Raw genomic sequence first — 20199 nt, forward strand, 5'->3', positions numbered from 1 at the left:
CTGGTCACGTAAACGTCTGAGACGGCATGTGCCACATTTGCGATTTCTGAGCAAATCTCGAAGGTCACTCACAGACGGCGGGCTGGTCGTGCGAAGGTCTGCGCGGGTCCGGTAGCGCGTGCGCCGCGAACCCGCCCCGGTAGCCGAGTATGAGCCGGCCTCGCACCAGTTGTACGGAATGCACGGCGCCGGGCGCGCGGAGCTCAGCGATTCGACAACGGCGAGCGGCGGTGCGAGTTATCTCGTACACGTTCACTATGTATGCGTTCTGTAACAATAGAGAAATATAGGGTCGGTTAAAATTATGTCTAATGAAATTCCGTTTTCGGGTGAAAAGTATCAGTGGTGGAGGGAACTGCACGATAAAATATGTCGAACCCATATGTGTTGGTCTTGAGCTAACCGGCTGCGAGTAGGACACAGCCTTTCGACTCCGCTAGCTTGACGCACTCCACTTCTGAACATTCTAGAACTATGTTCTTACCTGTCGCTTGCACACGACGGCGAACCCATATGTGTTGGTCTTGAGCTGACCGGCCGCGAGTAAGTCACAGCCTTTTTTCCGCTAGTTTGACGCACTCCACTTCCAAACATTCTAGAGACTATGTTCTTAACTGTCGCTTGCACACGACCGCGAACCCATATGTTTTGGTTTTCAGCTGACCGGCCGCGAGTAAGTCACAGCCTTTTTTCCGCTAGTTTGACGCACTCCACTTCCAAACATTCTAGAGACTATGTTCTTAACTGTCGCTTGCACACGACCGCGAACCCATATGTTTTGGTTTTCAGCTGACCCGCTGCTAGTAACACACAGCCTTTGGACTCCGCTAGTTTGACGCACTCCACTTCCAAACATTCTAGAGACTACGTTCTTACCTGTCGCTTGCACACGACTGCGAACCCATATGTATTTGTTTTCAATTGACTCGCTACTAGTAACACACAGCCTTTGGACTCCGCTAGTTTGACGCACTCCACTTCTAAACATTCTAGAGACTTCTTACCTGTCGCTTGCACACGACTGCGAACCCATAATACGTATTGTTCTTCAGCTGACCCGCTACTAGTAACACACAGCCTTCGGTCTCCGCTAGCTTGACACACTCCACTTCTGAACATTCTAGAACTATGTTCTCACCTGTCGCTTGCACACGACTGCGAACCCATATGTGTTGGTCTTTAGCTGACCGGCTGCTAGTAACACGCATCCTTTCGACTCCGCTAGTTTGACGCACTCCACTTCTGAACATTCTAGAGCCCGTACTGGTACTAATCGCACGTGTCGTCCCCGACCCGCTATGACAACTGTAACAAAAAATAACTATTTAGAGATGATCAACGATCAATATTTTTAAAATTTGGCGCTTGAATTGTACAAACATGGTTTTTGATAATAGGTATTCTAAACCTAAAGAAATGGTCCATGGTCATAAACTATAGCTGGTATAAAAGGTTGGTGTGTTTTGTGCCACATGAGTAGCTTAATTGTATGACCGATAGATGTCGCCAACTTATATGCAGTCCAATCTGCTCTAAATAAAATGTTGAGCCTTCTACTACTGGTCTACTTGTGGTATACTGCTATAGATATTGGACCACTTACCAAGTAACTGCTCCTCGGGAACGTAAGCCGCCTGGGCCACAGGTGCGTGCTGTCTTCTTGGTGTAATTTCCCCCCTCTCTAGATCCACTAGGGCTAAGCCAGCGTCTCCAATCTTGAGCCATCTATTACTGGTCTACTTGTATAGATAATATGTATCATACATGTCATATATTATATGACCACTTACCAAGTAACTGCTCCTCGGGAACATAAGCCGCCTGGGTCACAGGTGCGTGCTGTCTTCTTGGTGTAATCTCCCCCTCTCTAAATCCACTAAGACTAAGCCAGCGTCACCGCCGACACAAAATCTTGAGCCTTCTACTTCTGGTCTACTTGTGATGTACTTCTATAGATATTGGACAGCTTACCAAGTAACTGCTCCTCGGGAACATAAGCCGCCTGGGCCACAGGTGCGTGCTGTCTTCTTGGTGTAATCTCCCCCCTCTCTAGATCCACTAGGGCTAAGCCAGCGTCGCCGCCGACGCAGAATCTCGAGCCTTCTAATACGACAGCGCATTGAGCGCCGCGGAGCGCTGCCGCTGCCCCGGAGTCGACTATCACGCATGCGCTGTATACCTGTAGCATATACACTATCATTAGTACGAACTCCTATTCTAAAATAGGCACAGTACAGGGGGCTACAATCAACATATCGTCACTACTTTTAAAAAATCTCGCATCTCACGCTGCTCCTCAAAGTTAAAACGCAGTAAGAGTAAGTCTATATGCATTCCATACATACTTACTACAATTTTCTTTTCATTGACAGACGAAGATACAAGTTTTTTAAAAAGTAGTATATATTTGTTAAAAGAACCTCGCTAGCGGTTTTAAACTTAATATCAAATATATCTTTGACGAACTTAATAAAACACTGTATGGACCATATTCCGCATTTATATGGAATTCTTGGAGGTAAAAAGAAACTAATGTTTCAGCTTGTTTTAATAAAGTATGCTTAGAGCGTATCCACAATACATTTGCATATGTGTACCTAATTTCAAATTGATCGGTGTAATAGTTTCAGAGAAAATAGGCTGTGACAGACGGACAGACAGACGCACGAGTGATCCTAGAAGGGTTCCGTTTTTTTTCCATTTAGAGGTACGAAAGCCTAAAAGTATCATAGGTTTAGGTCTTAATCTAAAAAATAAAAGTGGTAACTTACGCATTTGTCAGGGAGATTATTCCTCTTCAATATCCTATGTAGTTCACTTAGCGCGACCACCCATTTTGTCTTCTCGGATTCGGATTCAGCTAACATTAGTGTATGAGATCGCTTGCCTCCTTCCAGTTGAGACGTTGATATCTGTACAGGAAAACGATAAAATATTTACTATGTGTCCACAAAATAAACCTTAACCCTTCGTCTGTTTGTGTCAAAAAATTGTCATAAAAAAAATAACTTTGATATACATTTTTAAAGTCCATTGCCTTATGTTAGGATCTTTATAAAACACAGACGAAGGGATGAATATGATTTATTCTCAAAATCACAACAATAGCAAAAACTTACAAATTAACACTTATACTAAAAACATACAAAGAAAAAATTATACTACTTACAAATAAAATAATTTACCCAAGTCATCACTAGTGGGTAAGGTGCCCAGAAGGCTGGCCGCATTGCCCCGCTGGATAGCTATACTTATCCGCTGAGCGAAATACTGGTCAGCCCTCTGGTCACCAGATGCGTCTATGAGGCGCTTGGACAGCTCCTCAACCTACCTTACGGCTCAGCCACGACATTGGTCTAAGCGCGGCAGCGGTGAGCGGCGGCCGTACATTGGAGCGAGACACAGCTATGGGACTTTTCATTCGCACGTATGGCTGCCGCTCACCGCTGTCGCGCTTAGACCAATGTCGTGGCTGGACCGTAAATGCATGTGTAAATAAATTCGAGCATTGTTTAGAAGCTTCACTCGCGTTAAATATTAAAATTGCGGAATGCTCCAGACAAACATCCACCCCCCATTTTAGGGAAGTGAGGGGGTCAGAAAGAAGCAAAAAGTAGCCTATGTCACTCGCCATCCCTTCAATTATATCTCCACTTAATTCACGTCAATTCGTCGCTCCGTTTTGCCGTGAAATGCGGACAATCAAACAGACACACACACTTTCCCATTTATAATATCAGTATAGATATTTCTCTTACTCGAGTCAGTAACGATTAGGTATCTTTCATACAATATCTTACCCTAAATATACAGGGTATGTCCCTCTTGTTGGCGTGTATGACGTCAGAGTCCTTGACTGAAGCCACGCTGAAATCCGGGTCTCGCATGTCCAGCACTTGGCTCACACATACTGATGGTAACGCGTTCCTGAAACAATTTGATCAGCCAGAATTTCTAAAAAATAATCCCTAAATTTACCCATTTACAATTTTAACATTAGTTGCGTGTTGCGTGCATATTGGTTTAATACCGGGTGCATGTGCAATCTAAAACAGGATTAATTATAATCCTTTTATTATGAATTATAATCCTTTGGATAGTAAGGTATCCGCGGACGGTCGACAGCATATTTTTTTTTGGATACATGCTATCGTCGGACGGCTAAGTGGATAAAAAATCTACAGTATTTTTGCCATAATGATGTCAATGCCTAATAACAGTAACAACTCTACATTACATTTTACATTACGAATAATTGTTCATCCTGAGCTCGTAACTAAAAACATCTGTCAAACAACAGTATGAATGCTAGTATGTCTAATATGTACAAAACGCTTATTAATTTTCTTACCTGTCTTGCGTAATATCATATAGGAAGAGCTTGAAATCGCAGACGACGACAAACTGTCTCATCCATCCTTTCTTCACACCTCCCGGCTTTGGTACCTGAGAAACGAAAACAAAAATCCATTAAGATCCCGAAGGTTTGTATTGAACTGGAGGCGATGACTGATTTTATGATATTTTTTTGTGTTTTGGTTAGTTTTCGTCAAGCTACAAGTGCCAACGAAACAGGTGATGTCCACGATACACCGTCAACGGCTAGCGCAGCACGCCGTGGACTGCTAGACTGTCTTCTTCAATCCACCAACGGAGCGGCAGCTAACGTCCACGAGTGTTCATCACACATAGCCGTTAACGGACAGCGCGGCCACTCGAGCGCAGCACGCCGTGTCTCGCAGCCGCGCTAGTGTCAGCAGACCCCGCTATAATTGTGTAGTGTATACCTTGACGTAGCCCTCGTAGGCCGTGCCCTGCCCCCGCGCGGGGTCGATGCCGAGCGGGCGGCGCGAGCGCGCGGCGGGCAGCGGGCAGCGCGCCGCCACGCGCGCGCAGCACGCCGTGTGCACCGCCAGCCCGCACGTCTCGCACACCACTCCTTGACGGGTTAGACCGATCTGAGAATAAACATTTACAAGTGTGAGATGAGTGGGTCGACTTTGTCGTGCTTCTCGTTGCCATAGTTACGGTTTTCTTCGCCCCTTTTTCATGAGATATTAACCGGGTCCATACTGACCGCACGCCTCACGAGGCATATGCCTGGCTAAACGTACTTTTGATTAACCCGAGCAAATTTGCTCGTCAAGATGGCGGTTCTCGGTCAGCTATTGAAAATAATTCTGCACTAGAGCACATATTTATTACCGTGAATCGTGAATGATTTACTCTTCTTGTTAATCCTTATTCAAAAGAAAGTGCGTTAAACCACGAATTACGTACCACGGGAATAAATATGTGCAAAATTATTTTGAACAGCTGACAGCCATTTTGCCGAGAAAATTTGCTCAGGCGAGGCAAACATGAGCACGGGCGTTTTGCGCGCGAGACATTGCCTCGCGAGGAGTGCGGTCAGTGTGGACCCTTCACCTAAAGACATCAAATACGGAGAGTATTTTGCTTTAAATAAATAAATATTGGAGACACCTTACACAGATCAACTTAGCCCCAAACTAAGCAAAGCTTGTACTATGGGTGCTAGGCGACGATATACATACTTATATAGATAAATACAAACTCTATGAACTCCATAGAAAAAGACACACCTCAGGTGTCTCACTTTACTCAAAGATATACACAAATACATCTATCTTCGTACAAAAAAAAACGGTTGTCGCAAGTCTTTAAGAATGAAAAGTACATACCATAAGCGACGTGCAGTGGTTACATTTGGTGGGACTGCTGAACGTCCGCACTAGGAACTGGTGGAGTTTCTGCTTGCCCGGCACCACGGGGCCTAGTGAAGGATCCTGCGGAGCAAAATATCGGAAAGTCATATATCTATCTTACAGTTTAGAATTATTTAAGACATAAAACGTATGGAGGTGATATGTGTTTAATTTTAGGTACCTACGCTAGACATTTCGGTGCACGATTTCGTGTATGAAGCAGAAGTGACGCACGCGCTTTTATCTCGCCTTAGGATTCGGCAGAGCCATTTAACGCTGACTCTAAAACCCAACGGAGCGGCAGCTGACCGCCACAGTTCAACACTTACGGTGGACATTTCACTAGGAGAACTCTTGCTAGATGCAGGAGTAGCGGCTCGCGCTTCCATCTCAATTCAACAGAGCCACTAATACACTGGTCAAAAAGAGAAATAAAAAAACAAAGTGTGATGTAAAGCTGCATTTTTGGTATGTTATTTGGGGTCCTCGGGGGAATGTAGGACTATATTTTGCAAGCAAACAAAAGGTGTGATAACTTCGTAATTTAAAAAAAAAAGTAAAAAAATCAGACTTTTTTTGGTTTTTGCCGTTTTATTAAAAAACTATGCATTTTTGGTCAAAAGTTGCTTTGTAATGTTGAAAGCGCATGAAATTCCAAACAGTTTGACATCTTTTTTATCAATGTCCGTCAAATAGTTTTTGAGATATGAAGCGTCAAAAAAAGAGCATTTTTCCCCTTTCTATGAAAATATTCGTTTTGCTAATATTTTGAGACAGATATCAGCAAAACAACTCAGGCTATTACATAAATTGTAAAATAAAAATGTAGAAAATTTCACTAGCTTACATTTAAGACCAGAGTGCCAGTTATTTAAAAAAATAGGATTATATCATAAGTCTAGTATAACTGGATAAGAAATAATCGGTGGATGGTAATGGCCAAATAGGATAGTTTACATACATTTACAGGAGGCGTAGCGGAGAACGAATTATTATTATTTGGGGGCTGTTCAAGTATTACTCAGACACATATTTGCGTATATCAAATCAACATTTATTTAGTAGGTTAAGTTTACGGTAAGAAAGACCTCAGGATCGCCGCTTGGCGGAAAAAAATATTTACGAGTAGAAAACCCTCATTAATTGAATCAGATTATTCAGATTGTTCCGCAATTGTTCTTGTACGGACTGGTTTTTAAAGCATATCACTGAGGGTCAATAACATCGATGCAATCTCACGAGCGTTGTCGTGGACGTGCCCGAATCATAGTATTCTCCGTTTAACGAAATATCAGTACATAGTATGTGTTGTATTGCACGCGCAGGTCTCTCACCGCCGCGCAGGTGTAGTCGGACCATAACTCGACAGTATACATGCTTGTACAAAAACTGAGGAACAGCTGTCTTTTTACGCTGTCACTACATTTGGCGAATCTTCTAGCCAACATGTTTGCCCTTACTGCGGTGGCTCGCCTCTGCCTTTCTATGTCCTCCTGGTCTTTTAAACTGGACAACAAGATGTGGCCAAGATATTTGACTTTGTGTACTCTCCGCAATTGAACTCCATCAAGCAAAAGAGGTGGTACATGTGTGGGCATATGTGCTGCCTCCATGAGCATAAATTCAGACTTGTCCGGATTGTATCTCATGTTATGCTGGCTGGCGTATCTCTCGCATTCTGCAAGTAACTTACGCATAGCTCCCACAGATGGTGCTAGTAGGACCATATCGTCTGCGTATGCGATGTGATTTATCATTTACCCATTGATGGAGCAGCCAACCTCGGTACTGGTCAAAGCCTGCGACAGCCCATCCATGTACACGCTGAAGAGAGCCGGAAACATATTGCCTACTTGTCTCACGCCACAGTTTAGCCCGCTGGCTGTGGACAGAGTTGACTTCCATCTTACTACGTTCTTCTGCTGGGAATACCACTTCTCCAGTATCTTAATCATTGGCGTGGGCGCTTTCCGTTCCCGTAGTTTATTCCACAGCAATCGGTGGTCAAATACAACTCAAGTGGACTTTCTATCACTACAGGAGTTGTGCCATCAAGATGCAGAACCAGGACTCTCAAAAAGGAAAAAGTAAAATGTAACTAATTCTGTTTTATTTTTCTAATTTACTAAACTTCAAAATTTTACTGTATTTTATTTCTTCATTAGTAATAGTCAAATCGATGCAAAGTTAGCTTAGACAATTTTTTCAGATAAACGGATCAAAGAAAGTAAGATCGAATAGATCGAGATTAGTCGCTTGTCGCGATCGAGACTTTCAACCTAAAACTTTTAGCGTAAACTATTTTACTTTAACCAATCTACCAGACTCTTGGCTTCTCTATTTATAGATTTTTTTTTTGTTTACAAAGTAACTATTCGTCTTACTGACCTTTGTTTGCACTAAAACAAAAGCAAAATAAATTTTATACAATGTTATATTGCAATATATATCATATCATGAAGTATTTTGCAGATATTTGTCTAAAATATTGGCAAAACGCTACATTTTATAAATGCGTCAAAAATTAACCTTTTTTGACGCTGCATATCTCGAAAACTATTTGACGGACATTGATAAAAAAGATGTCAAACTGTTTGAAATTTAATGCGCTTTCAACATTACACAGCAACTTTTGACCAAAAACGCATAGTTTTTTAATAAAAAAATAAAAACCAAAAAAAGTCCGATTTTTTTACTTTTTTTTTTAAATTACGAAGTTAGCACACTTTTTTTTTGCTTGCAAAATATAGTCTTACATTCCCCCAAGCACTCCAAATAACATACCAAAAATCCAGCTTTACATCACACTTTGTTTTTTTAGCCGATTTTCATGTAAGATTTGACCGGTGTATAAGTGCTGAAGATTGCTTTATTCTGAAACCCAACGGAGCGGCAGCTGACGCTGCTGATCACTAGGAGAGCTCTTGCTAGACGCGGGTGTAACGGCGCGCGCTTTCATCTCATCCTGGTATTCGACAGAACCACTTAGTGCTGAAGATTGCTTTACTCTGAAACCCAACGGAGCGGCAGCTGACAGCTACAGTGTCACCATACACTCACCGTGGACATCTCCTTAGAAGAGCTCTTGTTAGACGCGACAGAGTCCCTTAGTGGTATTGCCATACTCTGGTACCCAACAGATCGGCAGCTGACGCTACAGTACAATACACTTACCGTATACATTTCACTAGGAGAACTCTTGCTAGCTGCAGGAGTAGCGACTCGCGCTTCCATTTCGTCTTAGGATTCGACGGAGCCGCTTAGCGCTACCGATGCATTTAATCCGAAACCCAACAGAGCGGCAGCTGACAGCCACAGTGTCAGTATACAGTTACCGTTGACATTTCGCTAGTATAGCTCTTGCTAGAAGCGACAGAGCAGCGGCTCTGCGTTGTTTGCACTAACTCAGCGTGATCACTTTATTCTGAGACTCAACAAAGCCGCAGCTGACCACTGCAGTGAACCAACGAAGCCATTATACACTTACCGTGGACATTTCGCTAGGAGAACTCTTGCTAGACGCGGGAGTAGCGGCTCGCGCTTCCATTTCGTCCTGGGATTCGACGGAGCCGCTTAGCGCTGCAGATTGCTGGGAACCGTACATCATCTGCTGACAAATGTTTTGACAATTAAAATTAAGACTTATTTGGGAAAGAAACACTACCATGCTCTCTCCATGCAATATTTTACTACATTTATAAAATATAGTTTAACAACGCGAGCACTGCTAAGTTTTTGGTATACTCTTGGGTCGACACTCGCCCTTTACTCGTCATAATCTTCTTTCGGCATGTTCGCTGTTAAATCTATCTTTTTCGTGTTTTGTCGTAGTCTTAGGTCGGTACCGACTTAGAATATGCCCAAATACGAAATGACGAAGAACGATTAAGGCGAAATAAGGAAAAGGCCAACAATTCATTATGGTCAGACGATCATGACTACAGACTAAGTTGATGAATGAAGAATGGCAGACGAAAGCAGAATCGGCCAAATTTAGGAACATGACGAAAAACGAACGTGTCGACCTAAGAGTATACTCGTACCAAGTTTTTCATTCAATATCATGCAGATAAGACAAACGTCAAGGCTGCCAAAAAATCTAATAATTAGGATACCTATTAAAAATATGCATTGCAATTTCATTCTTATTATTCTGTTTTTCTACAATTTTTAGAAATAAGTAATTCGTTACAATATTGATTACTCGATTAGATTAAACTACGAAGTTTTATCAAACTCGATCTGACGACATGCACATTCAATTCAGATTACAAAACAATAATCTAATAGAACAAAGAACATACACACTACATTCTAGATTTTTCTTCTGCAAATAAAAACATGCGCAAACAGTACAAAACTACTATAACATACGATACATACGACTACAGTCAACATCGAATAACAACAGACAAAGTGATCAAATATATCGTAACTATTTATTATTTTCATGGGAACAAGTGAAACTGTCACTAGGAAAGACATAGCCTAGTATAATCAAGGCCATAATTTACGATTTAAATGTTTTTCAGAATAGTTCAAATCTCGTTTTTTTTTTGCTTCCTCGAGTACGCCAAGACATTCTCTAATAAAGTTGACTACTTTGTCTGTCGCTATTTATAGTTGACTGTACAAACAAAGCTGTACCTGCGTACTGCAACAATGCTGTACGTTTCCGTATCGGTAATGCGGCGACATCTAACGACGGACAAATAAAACTTAAATAGCAAACAAAAATATACATCAAGCGCCAATTATATGTCAATTTATTTTAAATCATTTAGTTTAAGGGCAGATGTAAAAGAACTTTGCAAAAATAAATACCATAGCGTAAAAATAGCGGTTTTCTCAAACAGTGTATAATATACATTTGCACTGGCAAAGTAATAAAAGTTTCATAGATGTAAAAAAAACAATGATAGCATTACTCAAAATCAATCTTCAATATCACAATTTACCCTACTGACATATTGTCGTAAGCTCTTTTATACTTTACAATGGAATTTCTTCACAAAAATTAAACATTCCTTTTTTTGTCAACTTGCACATCTGGCTAGTGGTTTCCTACCACGTTGTGACACTTGCGACTATTGTTATATCAGTGCAGATGTCTCCAAAACCCGGCTAATTGTAGCCCTAAGCGTGCCAAACCGGCCAGCGGAAACGATAGACAACATTATACGAAATTTTGGTCCACTGCTCCTCAAAAGTAAAAAGTTTGTAGACCCCTGCATTACAGCAATGTCTGAGAGACTGTCAAAAATCCTAAATATATAATATATCCTACAATATATGTTTTTATAGAAACTAACCTTTTCATCATTGTTGACCGGCACATTATCATAGTGCCGTTCCGTCGGGGCTTCCTTCAAGAACTGATCGAGGTAGCTAAGCTGCGATGGCGGCCGATCTAAAACTGAAAAATTGAGGAAGATTAGATGGCGAACAGTTGCTAGGTTAATCAGCTAGGCTCGGGAAAACGTCCGACATTTTTAAAAGATATCTTTTGTTACTTCAAGAACTATAGTGTGAGTCGCAAAGTCAATATTTTGGTTCTATATGAGCACTTTCAGAATTTGGAACACCCCAATTAGCGAAAGTTGTTAACAAAAATTAACTCACTGTCAGTTTTGTAACGATAATAAAATTAACCATGAAATTTCGATAAAAATATTGTTTTTGTGTTAATTACATAAACTTGAAGCGATAATCTACACACAGAATGTAAAAAAAGTATATTTTTAAACAGATTTTATGCTTAATTTGTCGTCACAAAACTGACAGTGAGTTATTTTTTGTTAACAACATTTGCTAATTGAGGGGACCCAAATTCTGAAAATGTCCATATGAGTTTTCTGCGTTTTCGAATATGTTGATCGATAACTTAAAAGTCACGGAAACTGTAATATTTGATTCTAGTGATTACTCACACACGGTTACCCGTTTCGGTGTTCACCTCCCTAGAACGGTTTCTACATAATGAATGTCATTTTCCACTCAAGGTAGAGGTTCTGATATTTTTTTGACAGTGCGAATCACATGGTCCCGTCTGTTGTCATACGGATTACCACAATTTATGGTCCTAAAATGTTAGTCAATCTATAAATGTCGCTGGATTTTTAATCAAGAAAATTGGTATAATGAAGTCTATCATGTTTTTAAAATGGCGGACGTTTTTCGAGCGTTATTTCATCGGTTAGGGGAACACAAACCAATCCCAACCGAAACCAACACAGAGTTAGGACGATTTTCGGAATGTTTATGAAATAATAACACTTTTGGACGATACAAACAGAAAATACACAGGGACTAACTCACAGTGGCCTAGTAGTGTATAGAATAACCCTCTTTTTCATAAACGTTTAGGTAAAGTTTTCAAGCCGATAAAGTTCGTTTGTCCCTTTCTATCACACCAATACTACGGACAGGGACAAACGAACTTCGGCTTGATAACAGTAGTGTACGTTTATGAATAAGGGGGGTAAGTATTTTAATGTAATTTTTTATCTATTTGTTTAGGTACATGACACTCATGTTTTTGCATAATTTCAAAGAAAAACCAATACAATTGTAGGTTGGTAGGTTGCACCTACTAAACCTACTTAGATGAAATTGTTATAAGTATGTGAGACTTTTTTTACGCCATTCGATAATATAAGTTCCAATGCTTAAAGATTTATTTGTAACTAATGTCGGGAGTACCTCAACAAACAGATTTTAGGTATTTCTAATATAATATTCTAAAGAAGCATGCACATAGGACAATTCTTGTGGACACGGTACAAACTAAAACCAGGAGCCCACATTGACACAAGGCTTATATGTACAACATAAATATGAGATAGAAAGAAGATCAGTACACAAGTTTGTAAAAACATCTTATATTTCCCTTATATACCTCACCCGGTGAAAATTCGCTGTTTGGTCTAATTTCACACACAGTAAAATATACATCGTACATTCTGACCAAAAAGAGAAGAAATTAAATAGTGGAAACATTGTACTGTCATCCCTTTCAAATCAATATGTGTGAGAAAACGGGACGACACTACGATTTTGCCATTCTTTAATTTCTACTCTTTTTACCCACGACGGCACGGAGAAGGTATATGCGTTTTTGGGCAGACTGTAATCAGATTCATAATTACCTAATGACACTGAAGTTAAAATAATATTAGTAAACCAAGTCCCAAGATTTTTTCCAATATTGGCCATAAAAATTGTTATAATATTAAGAAAGTAAACTAATATTATGACAGGTACAGTGAGCCGCAAAATTTCATGGAGAAATTATGAACGAATTCATCGATAAATTCGCCATGCATTTTTGCGGCTGATAGTAGAACACACCCAAGACCCACACGATAATACATGTGTCAGAAAAATACTGTATCCCTGTATCCCTCTAATAAAAGATCATTTTTAATAATTATAAAATTTATAAATTACTCATTGCCACATACTATCCGAGGCGAAGACGTGGCCTACAATGGAGTGAGCTCGCCCAGGTGTCTATCTGTCTATTCACCCTTGATTTGAAGATTGCTGGGTTAGAGTCTGACCAGCGAGTCGCTGCACAAGCATTTTTTCACAATTCTATATATGGCAACAATTTTACATGTAAAACTGACTGTCAACCTCTGTTCGTACATAACCTCAACCTTTGTCTCAGTGCATTTATTACGGATGTTATAATGGCTAAACCGATCAGGAGCAGTGTGAGAAGCATACTATTTTCGATAATCTGTAGCTGGAATCAGGTTCGAAATGATGAAAATGAACGAATACTGAAAAAAAAACGAATATTCGTACTATGCTTCGGGTTACCAGCTAAAGATTTTTTTTAATTTGTCGGTTTTTTTTTGTGCAGCGATTCGATGGTCAGACTCTAAATGCGCTCTGAAATATAGAGGCTATATAAAGAACACCGCTATATAAAGAACACCAGCTACCTACCTATATATTTTTGTATCAATATGGGCTCATGTTACGTCTAAATTTCACAAACTCATACGATTAGTCATCGATACAAACAAGTGTTAAGGGAAACCATGGCTGAGCGCGTTAAGTGGCGTTGGATGAACTTTCAGACCTTGTTTTACTATTACAAAGTCGAACGGACATGCTACGCAGTCTGATCAAAAATAATATAAATTAAAAAGTGGCAACATAGTGTCGTCTCATTTTCTCACATTTTGATTTGAAAGAGATGACACTACATTGTTGCCACTATTTAATTTCTACTCTTTTTGGTCAGACTGTATCTTCTGTAGATAGACAACGAAGGAATATGCCTTCAGTATAAAAATGATTCTTAATTGTGACTTTATTGCAAGTGATGTTACAATGAGATCAAATATGCAGTTCGAATGAAGCTACAATATAATGTCTAAGATAGTTTAAATATCGAGCTCCTTTTGACATTGCGTTGTACCACAACAAGGAACAAACCGTTACACGTTATATTGAATCCAATGAGTAGGATATATGAAAACAATACTTTTTGGAAAAGGCTTAAGTAAGGAAAGAGTTGTAGGTAACTCCATAAATCAGTAAAAAAAAAAGTAAATGCAAGTTGTAGTGACTAGCGTCAATCACGTGTCAACTAGCGTATGAATTTTGAATGATAATGCGTTGAAATGGGATGTCAAATTTTGTCACATCCATGCCACCGCAGTAAGCTCAAGCAGAAGCAAAGCATCTTACAAAAGAAAACGGATGATAGCCAATGAGTGCGATCATCACTGTCTTGGAGTCTTTACATTTCAACTTAAAACAAACTAAAAAATATAACACTTATGTAACTAAAAGGACAAGAAATGGTTAAGACCATTCCACAAATCATACCTCATATTAAAAATAAAAGAATAAAGTTAACAGCAAAAGTACCAAAGCGCACGAGATGTTCAAAAGTATTTACATTTTTTTTTAATACGTGACCGCATAAGATCATCTTACTGACAATCAACCTTCGTACATAATGACAAAGTTGAAATGACGCGCAGCATATATTAGGGATGGCCTTCAACATGTTAAAGAGAAATCGTTTGAACATCTCGCTCTTGCCAACATTACTGTACATACATTACATAAAATATAATGTAAAAAATGTGAAATAAACATAAAAATCTTATTTCTAAAATGTGACCCGCAAAACAGTGATAACGCTAATATGATAAAAACAAATTTTCCTTGACACTTGCTCGTATTTACAAAATGGACGTTTAAGACTAGGTCTAGAGCGGCACAAACAAATAAACTAACACCTCAACACTCTATATTGTCTATTGTAGTTCTTGTTACTTTGAAAAAAAAAAAGTTGGGTCAACTCAGTGGTGATAAAATAAAAAAAAACTAGGGGCTTCTAAACGGGCAATATTTTCACTGCAATAATTATGTAGCCGGAAATTATTGGTGTCCCTCTCTTACATAATGTAAATGTAAGGCCTGAATGGGCCATTTTTTTCAAAGTTGTCCACCCCACTTTTTTTGTAACATGGGTATTTTTTACGCGATTCATACTCAGAATCGAGAGCTCTTTCGATCCTGATAGGAGAAAAAAAAATGTCCCAAGATTTCCATACATTTTTTCGAACCTTCCATTCCGTTACCGCCATACAAAATGTATGAAAAAGTGGTAACGGAATGGGAAAAAAACCTTGGGACACTTTTTTTCTCCTATTAGGATTGAAAGAGCTCGCGATTCTGAGTGGAAAACACATACAAATTTCCAAATCTAAAAAAAAGTGGGGTGGACAACTTTGAAAAAAATGGCCCGAATAAACTTGTATGAGCTTCAATTGTTTGACACGCACGTCGCACTCTCCGCCACGCTGCACGCACAATATGAGCGTGCACTCAGGCCTTATACTTAGAGTAAAGCTGAGTTTAGACCAGCAAGTTATTGCTGCAAGTTTTGAGACGCAGCTATAGGTAAGAGTGAGTGACAAATATCTGCATCTCTGTCTTGCATATACTTCTGTCTCAAAACTTGCACGTTTAAACTTAGCTTAAGACACTAATAGTTGCTGGCCACATATTGCAGTGAAAATATGACCCGTTTAGGAAACCCTTAAAAATAAGCACAAAAAAAAGAAAATTGCTCATTTCCCACCACGCAATATCTCAGCAAATAAACGCTTAGTGAAACTATCAGTATTACATAAAAAAATTATTATATGAAAGTTTTATTTATTAACATGGATTGGAACAAAAATAACAATAGACAATGTTACCGGGGCAAAACAGATGCACAATCACAAAACAAAAAATCTACTTTAAGGACGAATACTTAAAATAACTAGATAATCAGTAACACCTTACTTCTTTCTGCAACTTTTAAATCGTATCAACTGAACAGGGTGAATCCACGTAAAAGTAATGAGTCACGACTTCATTTGCGTGTTTATTTGAACTACAACAGCAAATTAAAGGATCTATGCATATATCTGGAAAGTAACACTTATTTAGAGATACTTGAACTTGCGTAGTGAATAAATGGAACACGCCACAAAATCGTGACTCATGTTACTTTCGCCGCGGATTGACCCAACATATATCTTTTTTACTATCAGACTCAAATGAGCTCATGATTTTGAGTATATCAAATATCATAAACTTCCGAATACAAAAGAGTGTAATACATAACCAACATTAAATAATGGCATAATCTGCACAAGCCATATTCCCTCAAGGATAGAATATTTAGATCATTTTGATTATTACTGAGTCAGGTCAGAAGTACTCGAAACGTTATGAAAGTGTGTGAAGCGAAAATGGTTTGTCAGGATCGTAGTAGATGGATTAATCTGTGATCTCTGCCTACCCCTCTGGGAAACAGGCGTGATTGTATGTATGTATGTATGATTATTATAGTTGTCTTTGTTTATTATAGTTGTAAACAAAATCTACCCCCAAAAGGCTCCTTGAAGGTAAAGGACAACATTACACGACCAAATACCAAGGTCGTTTACAGATCTGCATGGTTTTTGGTTAACCAACAAATTTTGTAACTACCCGAAAATTAACAAATTAGTTTTTTAGTTCTTTTGAATACTTAAAAGTACAGAGTATAGATAATTGGGAAGTGGTGAAAGTAAGGTGTTACTGATATAAAAATCAACGAACCATTTTCTTCCTTCCCCGTCCAGTATGTTGAAGATTTGGTGGATCCCTGCCTGGCTGCTTGCGCACAACTTACAACTTTAATAATAAACTTGGTTGGTAAGGTCATATTTCAATATTAGAACTGCATGATTGCAATTGCACACTAAAGTAAGCAATGTCAAAAAATAATCAAGGATATTTAATAGATATAGCGTTGAAAAGTATGACGATTTTCAGCTGCACTTTTAATGCCCCATACAAAAATAATCAGTATAGTCAAGTGTAAAAATATGGGGATACACATACACGTCTTGTCCCTTAGCATCTTAGTCCAGTGTAATAAATAAGAGCGTATTTATGAGACGATTTTTTCGATACATATTTTTGCACTTGACTGTACAACAACAATTGACCATATGGTAAGCGTTTTATAAAAATCCAACAAAAAACATGATTACCAGTCTTCGACACTGCTATTTTTATTTTTTCGTTAATAGACAGGCTTATGAAATTAAAAATAGATATACGAATTCAATGGATACTCCATCATTTTTCGCCACTGGTTCTTACTCAGTTAAAACATTTTACAGTAAAGTTTAAATTTATGTATAAGACCAATAGCGACGAAGTATAATGCCGTACAAAATAAATTAAACAACATAATATAAAAACAGGACTTTAATTATGTACAAGAACAGTACTGTACACCGGTAATAAGAAAAAAAAGTACAGCGTAAAAGAAAAAGTAATGCAAAATTAAAACATAAATGCAAAAAAAGGTGAAACAAAACGCAAAGTTTATACAATAAATAAACAAAGTTCAAGACTATTCTTAAACAGGGTGTCATAAAAATAGGGATATTTTTAAGGGCATACTCGGTATCATATTACTTGTTAGGAAACAGCGGAAAAAATATTTTTCACGCTAAAGTTTATAGCGATTTATAGTTTATCGCTCGTCGTTGAACTAATAACTCACTCGCGCTATCGCGTCTCTTTTGTTTAGACGGGAGCAACTATCTTTGATTCGTTTCTATCGAAAATAACTCATCGCACTTTTGACGGGACCAATGCCTATATCGACACAGGTATCATTTATACAGTTTGATTATTCCATACGTGACAGCTAAACGATCTGTACAATACCGAATAAGTCGACCCTTAATAGGATCCACACTATTTTTGCTACACCCTGTATCCAGTCACCTTCATTTTAAATGCATTTAACACCGTAGATTGAGAAGCCTTAAACATGGAAATAAATGAGATTCTAAAATCTAGATAAACTTAAACTAAATAATAAATAAATCCTGCGTTGTCATGTCAATTATTGTGGAGAGAAGCATTATTTTAGACGGCTTCAACCAAAAGAAGTTTAAAGGGTTTCTGTAAAATATTCCTTTATTTTGAACAATCTAAAAGTATTATTTGATCAAGATTCTAAAGAAACTAAATAAATCAGATTTTTGTTTAGGTAAAACAACTTACAAAACACAGAGGTTAGATTTGTAAAACATGAAACAACACTTTCGTAAATGAATACACATAAACTGACGTCTGCATTCCCAAAAAGGGTAGGCAGAGCACAGGAAACTGTTCAAGTTTCAGTGTCTCTTAGCAAAGAAGGAGAAAGAAAACGAAACAAAAACGAAATTGTGGTAAAAAAGAATACTTAAATAATAAAAATAACCTAAAATAATGCTTCAACCCACATTATAATAGTTAATAACGTTAAAAATGACTAGTTCGAGTGTTCGAGAGCTAATTTCTTTGGCATAGGACGGGACTAGACAAAAATAGACTAGAAATTACTCCCTTAGCGAGATTCCTATAAAATATAAATTTTGAGCACTAATATCCAAATAATTTAAAATATATGTCCATAAATTGATATTAAGTGGCGTTAAATAATAAAAAGCATGCCATTTTTGTACAGTTGTAGCATCATTTTAAGAATATAACATGTTTTATTTTTTTCTGGTACTTAATAAAATACTTTTCTTTTTATAAAAATCATAAATGTCAATCATATGGCCATTGTAACATTGCCAACCACAAATAGGGCTTGAATATATTTTTTCATATCACACCCAAATATTTTCCGATTCTAAATTTTTTATTTAGAAAAGGAGTCATCGCCAATTTGATGACCAATTAATGACTTTAAAGAACTTTTATGAATCTTTAATAAGAATCTCTCAGGTCTCTTTTTTTTTATTATTATAAATGGGCTTATTCTTGGCCACAGACTAGCCAAAGGCAAAGACAAGGCCTACGATGGAGTCAGCTCGCCCAGAAGATGCCTTCTTTAGGGAATTCATACCGATAACCTCCTTTTTAGCACATTTACACTGATAAGAAGACATCAAAATTATCAATTGATCAAATGTTCTAATTTCGCTCATTTCGGTACATACAACTATAAAGCAACGTTTTTTTATTAACCCCTATCAAGTTTTCTAATCAAAATAAGGCTACAACTGTACTATTTATATACGTCAATCGTACAACTGGTGATACACGAGTATCGCCACCCCCCATAAGCATGACGTCACCCCCAAAAACAGGGGTATGTACGGCCTGAACCACGTTCGAACTGTCATACATACAACGCAGGACCCATTCAAACCCATACAATGGAATACCACCGGTTAAAAAGTAAATGCAACAGATAATACAATAAGTTACACAAAAAATGCGCGAAAAACAAGTGTAAATTTCGATCGAATAACAATAACAACGTTTTGGAATTACGAATCACAGTTCACATTTATAGAGTCCATAGATAATATAGAACCATAGATTATTTTCGTTTTTTTCGCCGTTGTCGACGTTGGACTTTGGGGGCGGAGCCAAATTCCAAAAGGACGGAGGCCGTGGCGTCATAAATGTGGATATATTTGTATTGGATGGGATTGAGAACATGTAACGAAAACAAAAAGAAAAGGTGCACTAAATAAACATATTATATATACCGTGGTGTGCTGGAAGCGGAACTTTATAAGCATGTAATTGTGCTAGAAAATAAATAAAAGATAAAAAATAAACTGAAATAAATAATAATATAGTTGAACAAGTTTTTCTTCTTCCTTTAGAAAAAGATTCCGTCAAGGACCAGTTTATAATGTCAAAATTAATAACTGTCATAATTCATCTTGTTCAAATGATAATAAAGCAAAATCTAACGTAGAATCTGGACTAAGTCGTGTTCCAAATCTCCTCACATGGCGACCCTGGCAGAGTAGTACCGTAGTAAATAAGGGTTCCTTTTGAACCCTTTTTGGTACGGGACCTTAAAAATGGACAGGATAATTTATCTAAATTACCGGCAAACTACTAGCTTACATTGCAAATTATATTTTCACGA

General features: G+C 38.3%; 1 protein-coding gene across 9 annotated transcripts in view; it reads right to left on the bottom strand.

Moving 5' to 3' along the window:
* The window catches only part of LOC125236902 (serine/threonine-protein kinase Genghis Khan), a 102821-nt gene that overhangs the window by 24290 nt on the left and 58332 nt on the right, over positions 1–20199 (bottom strand). For 4 of the 9 annotated variants that reach the window (XR_007178244.1, XR_007178246.1, XR_007178245.1 and 1 more), the window contains one exon: positions 19643–19670. Coding sequence is in view for 1 of the 9 variants with exons in the window: in XM_048143821.1 (XP_047999778.1) it covers positions 73–268; positions 1139–1305; positions 1972–2179; positions 2772–2912; positions 3801–3927; positions 4352–4446; positions 4788–4958; positions 5703–5807; positions 9214–9333; positions 10374–10424; positions 11039–11142; positions 16854–16907 (1539 nt within the window). In the remaining 8 variants the exon portion in view is untranslated. Of the gene's footprint in view, positions 1–72; positions 269–1138; positions 1306–1971; positions 2180–2771; positions 2913–3800; positions 3928–4351; positions 4447–4787; positions 4959–5702; positions 5808–9213; positions 9334–10373; positions 10425–11038; positions 11143–16853; positions 16908–17495; positions 19671–20199 lie in introns of those variants that run through there. The other 5 variants (XM_048143821.1, XR_007178250.1, XR_007178249.1 and 2 more) reach the window with 5 other exon arrangements.

Source organism: Leguminivora glycinivorella, chromosome 20 (genome assembly GCF_023078275.1).
Source record: "Leguminivora glycinivorella isolate SPB_JAAS2020 chromosome 20, LegGlyc_1.1, whole genome shotgun sequence".
NCBI classification, from domain to species: domain Eukaryota; kingdom Metazoa; phylum Arthropoda; class Insecta; order Lepidoptera; family Tortricidae; genus Leguminivora; species Leguminivora glycinivorella.